Below are 6,013 nucleotides of genomic sequence, written 5' to 3'. Positions count from 1 at the left end.
TACCAACTTCTAACTGGTTCAATCTTAGTTTCTCTTATTGTGTTTAGTGGGCTTAGCTGTTTTTAACTGGACTTTCCCAATTAACTCTAAAGTTGAGCTGCTTTTGTAATATTTTATTTTCTCTTCAATTTAAATAGAAAGCCTTTTTCAGAAAAACTAGCTCCATTAACGAACTCTCATCACATTATATAATTTACATATCATATTTTAAAGGACACCATACGAAAATAGTATAGTATTTTAAAAAGAACCTTCGAATCTTTGGCCTTTAAGCAACCTTTGTCCGAAGCAATTCTTCTATTCTCCTCTCTCTTTTTTTTTTTTTTTAATTTATTTATCAAATATATTAACTTTATTCTTTTCCTCTAACTTTCAATGCCTTTCTTATATAAGTGTAAAACAAATCAAAGTATAATAACTTTCAAAACATGTAGCATCGATTCATATCTATTGATGAGAGACATGTCGAGAACAAGAGTGCGAGCTGTGACCCATCAAGATCTTGTTCCGAACCCCAAAACCACCGATCTCAGAAGCAAAACCGGTATTTTCGTTGTGGTTTTGACCATAATCTTTGGCCTCTCCTGCTTTGTTCTTTGCCTATATGCCGAAGCCACAAGATCTCAGGTACCTTATTATGGATGTATATAATAAGATTATTCATATGTTTTGATCATATCTTCAAGATAAATCAGTAATCTATTTTAGGTTCATATATATATATATATATATGGATTACATGTAAAAGTAACAATAGGAAAAAAGTAACTCACAACCTCATGTGAATCATGTCGGTCCAAAATATGTTGTAAATGATTCCCAATTTGAATGTAGTCTATATGGGGAAGCAAAACGTGCGTGTACAACAGTAGCGGGAAAACACCATTGTTGTGTGGTGCAATTGCGTTCGTGGGACTAGCTGTTGCGATGGTAGGCTTGCACATGTACTTACTTATCGCAGTCACGGCATCGCCGCCACTACTTCTGGTTGAGTGGGATCCTGACTCTGTTCCTGCAAAGAGGCTCACGTTTCAAGCTGCCTTCTTTTTCGTCTCAACGTGGTAAGAAGACTTATTCAAATGCAACGATTAATGTCATGTTTGAAAATAACAACAAAAATCCTACCTATAAGCTCTGGATGATAAGCTGAAACATTGTGGAATAATATGTTTTACCGTTATTTGTCTCTATAAGGGTTTGCTTTGGTGTTGGAGAGGTTCTATTGTTGGTGGCACTTAGCGTGGAATCAGGACATCTAAAGAACTGGTCTAATCCAAAACCTAGTTGTCTAGTAATCCGGCAAGGCTTGTTTTCAGCAGCTGGAGTGTTCTCCCTGCTAACTGTCTTTCTAGCCACGGGACTATACCTAACCGCTCTACAAGNCCCAAAACCACCGATCTCAGAAGCAAAACCGGTATTTTCGTTGTGGTTTTGACCATAATCTTTGGCCTCTCCTGCTTTGTTCTTTGCCTATATGCCGAAGCCACAAGATCTCAGGTACCTTATTATGGATGTATATAATAAGATTATTCATATGTTTTGATCATATCTTCAAGATAAATCAGTAATCTATTTTAGGTTCATATATATATATATATATATGGATTACATGTAAAAGTAACAATAGGAAAAAAGTAACTCACAACCTCATGTGAATCATGTCGGTCCAAAATATGTTGTAAATGATTCCCAATTTGAATGTAGTCTATATGGGGAAGCAAAACGTGCGTGTACAACAGTAGCGGGAAAACACCATTGTTGTGTGGTGCAATTGCGTTCGTGGGACTAGCTGTTGCGATGGTAGGCTTGCACATGTACTTACTTATCGCAGTCACGGCATCGCCGCCACTACTTCTGGTTGAGTGGGATCCTGACTCTGTTCCTGCAAAGAGGCTCACGTTTCAAGCTGCCTTCTTTTTCGTCTCAACGTGGTAAGAAGACTTATTCAAATGCAACGATTAATGTCATGTTTGAAAATAACAACAAAAATCCTACCTATAAGCTCTGGATGATAAGCTGAAACATTGTGGAATAATATGTTTTACCGTTATTTGTCTCTATAAGGGTTTGCTTTGGTGTTGGAGAGGTTCTATTGTTGGTGGCACTTAGCGTGGAATCAGGACATCTAAAGAACTGGTCTAATCCAAAACCTAGTTGTCTAGTAATCCGGCAAGGCTTGTTTTCAGCAGCTGGAGTGTTCTCCCTGCTAACTGTCTTTCTAGCCACGGGACTATACCTAACCGCTCTACAAGCACATAGAATCTCTAAAGATCTTGAAAATACACATAGAGATATTCTTGAGGCATCAATTCTTTATGCATCTCCTCCAAGATCACCCACAAATCGGATGGCTACAGTAGCTCGAGAAGGTCCTGCAACGGTTAGAGATGAGTCGACGTCTCTAGAATATCTTGTTTCTTTAAAGCAACTTGCATATATAGTGTAGTGTACAATATATAGTAGATAAGATATACTAGGTAACAATGTTACTTCAGCAGACAAAAAGATCAAAGACATTAATACTTACACATTCGATTAATGCATCAAGGCCAAATGTGTGCTAAATGTTTTTATCCTCGCTTCTCATAAATCCTAAGTTTCCCATAAACTCAAACCAGACCAAACGAAAATCAATGTAAAATCAGTTAGCAAACGTTACCATCTTCATGATTTAGTTCGGTTTGGTTCAGATTCAGTCTGATCCTCAGGCCTGTTTCTGACCATTGGATCGTTTTCCGCCTACTACCAACTTACTCGTAGTTGTGTTGTTGCGCGATAGCTCTGTTTTCACTGGACAGACAACTGATGGCGGACGAGTTCCAGGAGGAAAGGAACTTCAGAAGCTTCTGGCCAATCAGAGACTCCCGGAAGCGGATTAAAAGCAGCTGCGTAACCTCGAAGAGAACTCTCTGTGTTGTAGTAGTCATTTATATACTGCAAATGGTCACTGATCATCCTCCTGCATTCTGCTATCACGTGTGAACACGGGTATTTGCAAAGTTGCCATATCCCACACGTGCATACCCGGTTGCTGAAATGAACAACAAATCTCTTCTTTCCAACTTGCATCATTTCTGTGACCTGAAACCTCTCTCCGGTATGTTCTAATGGCAATACATCATGTGTTTGAGAAGCTACCTTGTATTCTTCAAGATTTGTTATCACATGTTTAGCGTACTGGTCTATTCCGTTCGGTGAATCCGCGGGAAGACAATGTCGAGATTTGAAAAGCTCTGCCAGGTGATCAAAGATTAGGAAGATGCAGGTTGTCATTCGAAGATTGTTTATGAAACCATAAGTCTTAAAGATTGTGTTTGCAGTCATGATCCCGAATCTAATCCCACCATCATCGTAAGCCAGAGCCCATAGATGCAGAGGCATTTTTTCTAACCATTTTCGAGACTCTGGGTCCATCTTTTCGATTTTCTTCAAGTAGTATTCGAAACTTGATTTGTCCCTCGTGGATCCAGCCTTGTAAACTAACTCTGTCATGAGATTGTTATGGAGTCTCTGATTGGCCAGAAGCTTCTGAAGTTTCTCAGGTGTTGTGCCCATAGACACTCAGGTTCGTTAACAACTTCAACTATGTCAGGACTCAGACTTGTTATAAGACAAAGGCCTTCCCTTTGCGTTACTTTATCTCTGATGCACGTAAAGAACCAACGCCAGGTATCAGCCGACAAACTTTCTTGGGTAGCAGTCGCAAACGCAAGTGGAAAAAACCTGTTTTCTGCATCAAACCCCGCTGCAACCAACAGTTTCCCAGGGTAATTACCGCTCAAGTTTACTGTATCCACTATGATCAAAGGTCTGAAGTGAGGAAACCCTTCAATTGACTGTTGAAACGCCCAAAACACGGAACGAAAGGATGCATATTTGGGATCAGGATAAAGATCATATTGCCATTCCAAGACCATCTTGTTAGATGAGCTAAGGGCATCCATGAACTTGGGAAATCTGTTAAAACTATTGTCCAAATCTCGCAAGATTGCATTGAAAGCTTTCTTTTTAAAATATCGCATATTAGTACACGAGACTATGCAGCCAAATTCTTCTTTCACCCACATGTTTAGCTCTGCAACTGAGAGCGAGGGTTGACCCTTGATTAGACCTTTGAGCTCACCTGCCAGAAAATCTGAGCTCACATTTGCTGGCTTACAACTATGTGGACCTATATATTCTTTTATCTTAATGCCATTGTTGTTCGTTTTAGCAGCCTTGACAGTCCATACGCAGTAAGTCTTGCACTTATATTCAATGATACCTGAACGGTCACTTTCGTATTTAGTGTACATTCGTTGTCTTCGAATAGAGTACAGTTTCACTGCTTTCTCCAACTCATCTTTATCTCGAAAAACCATCCCAAGATGCAACTCACGTTCATCAAGCCATTCACTAGAGAAAATCATCTGCTCTGAGTCCTTTTCTATGAGGCTTATTGTTGGACCTGGATTTTTCAAATTTGAATCCTTCTGTGCAGTCCCACTTTTACCACCATCTCCACAGTTACACTTACCGCCATCCATACTTTCTTCTTCTTCAATCCACCCGTTACTGTTACCCTCCTGAGGAGTTCTTAATGTTTTATCTCTCACACTCACATTTACTTCTGCTTCGATATCACCATCCTCTTGCCGAGAACGCTTCCGCGTCCCCTGATTCGCCAAGGAACTAGCAACAAGACCGACGATACCTTCATCAAGAACCGGTTTGACCTCTAAATACAACTCCACACTGTTAATAGAAGGATGATAACTTGGAACCTCAAGCATAGTCTCTAAACTACAACCATCCACGATAGGCAAACGCACATACTTCACCATAGACTTCTGAACAATGTAAGGATACCTACAAATCAATTCAATCTGAAACTTCCCCTTTTCAAATCCAGTAACTCGATGCAGATGATCCAACAATTTGGGTAAGTCAATGTTGCCTTCAACTCTAATAACTCTTGGAACTGATCCTTCATAGAATGGACCATCAGGACCATCTTTTATACAACCATTCCAATAACACAACACTGGTATCTTTCTTGTATTCATTAGTAGAGCACCACAAAAACCTTCTTAAAAAAAATAAGAGAAACAATAGTAAAGGTGAATACTTTCTAAGGAATCGAAAAACCCAAAACTGTATTCGTGAATTCAGAAACCCCAAAGCTCAATTTCATGAGATAATCATAATAACACGCCATGGTGGAAGAGCTATAAAGGTGAATGCTTTCTAAAGTAATCTAAAAACACAAAAACCACATAATAAGTGAATTCAGAAACCCCTAAAGCACAATTTCATGAGGCAATGTAAGACTGATAAAGGCGAATGCTTTCTGATAGAGAATGTGATTTTGATTAGATACTAGTCAGATAGACACAGGAGAACCCCAGAAAAAAAATTGAGACATTTTTTACTCTGCAATCTGGTCCGAAATTTCTTCTTTTTATCGTCGGTAACGAGTACAGTAGATAAACCTCGGTTTAGTTCGGTTTAGGTTCTGAGATTTATTAGAAAAATGAACGCTTTTGTTGTTTTAGTATGGGGTTTAAGTATACATAATTGTTTAATTACGGCTAATGAGAAAACCCTCCCGCTTCTTTAAATTGAAACTGTTGTCGCTTCTTCTTCGAATTCACCATTCTTGCCTTCTCCTCAATTCCAAATCTTTTCAGTTCTTGCGTTCTCTTCACTTTACAAATCCCTTTTTCAGTACAGATTTCTAGGGTTTCTCTCCAAGTTTGCGAAGAAGAGAGAGATAGCCATGTCGCTGCGACCGAGTGCGAAGACAGAGATCCGTCGAACCCGTTACAAGTTATCTGTTGATGCGGAAGAAGGAAGGAGAAGAAGAGAAGACTTTTTAGTCGAGATTCGTAAAAACAAACGCGAGGAAAGCTTAATGAAGCGACGCCGCGACGGTGTTAAAGATTTGTCTCCTGATCACGATGAACCCTTTCAGAGTTTGGTAAAAAGCCCCCCCGCCCGATCTCTGATTTTGGATTAGTAAAGTTTAGGTCTT

The 6,013-nt window shown here is 39.4% G+C and overlaps 2 protein-coding genes across 2 annotated transcripts in view; both read left to right on the top strand.

Moving 5' to 3' along the window:
* LOC104760916 lies at positions 386–2,571 on the top strand. The gene is made up of 4 exons (XM_010483908.2): positions 386–558; positions 1,429–1,497; positions 1,705–1,931; positions 2,065–2,571. The coding sequence occupies exons 1-4, from the start codon at positions 454–456 to the stop codon at positions 2,444–2,446; spliced, it is 783 nt and encodes a 260-aa protein (XP_010482210.1). The 5' UTR covers positions 386–453; the 3' UTR covers positions 2,447–2,571.
* The window catches only part of LOC104760914 (importin subunit alpha-5-like), a 3,444-nt gene continuing 3,019 nt past the window's right edge, over positions 5,589–6,013 (top strand). Inside the window, exon 1 of the mRNA XM_010483906.2 lies at positions 5,589–5,959. Coding sequence (XP_010482208.1) covers positions 5,759–5,959 — 201 coding nt within the window. The 5' untranslated portion in view covers positions 5,589–5,758. The remainder of the gene's footprint in view (positions 5,960–6,013) is intronic.

Source organism: Camelina sativa, chromosome 18 (genome assembly GCF_000633955.1).
Source record: "Camelina sativa cultivar DH55 chromosome 18, Cs, whole genome shotgun sequence".
Taxonomy (NCBI): Eukaryota; Viridiplantae; Streptophyta; class Magnoliopsida; order Brassicales; family Brassicaceae; genus Camelina; species Camelina sativa.
Note: the sequence above shows the minus strand (reverse complement) of the source record. Positions and strands in the feature narration are given on the sequence as shown.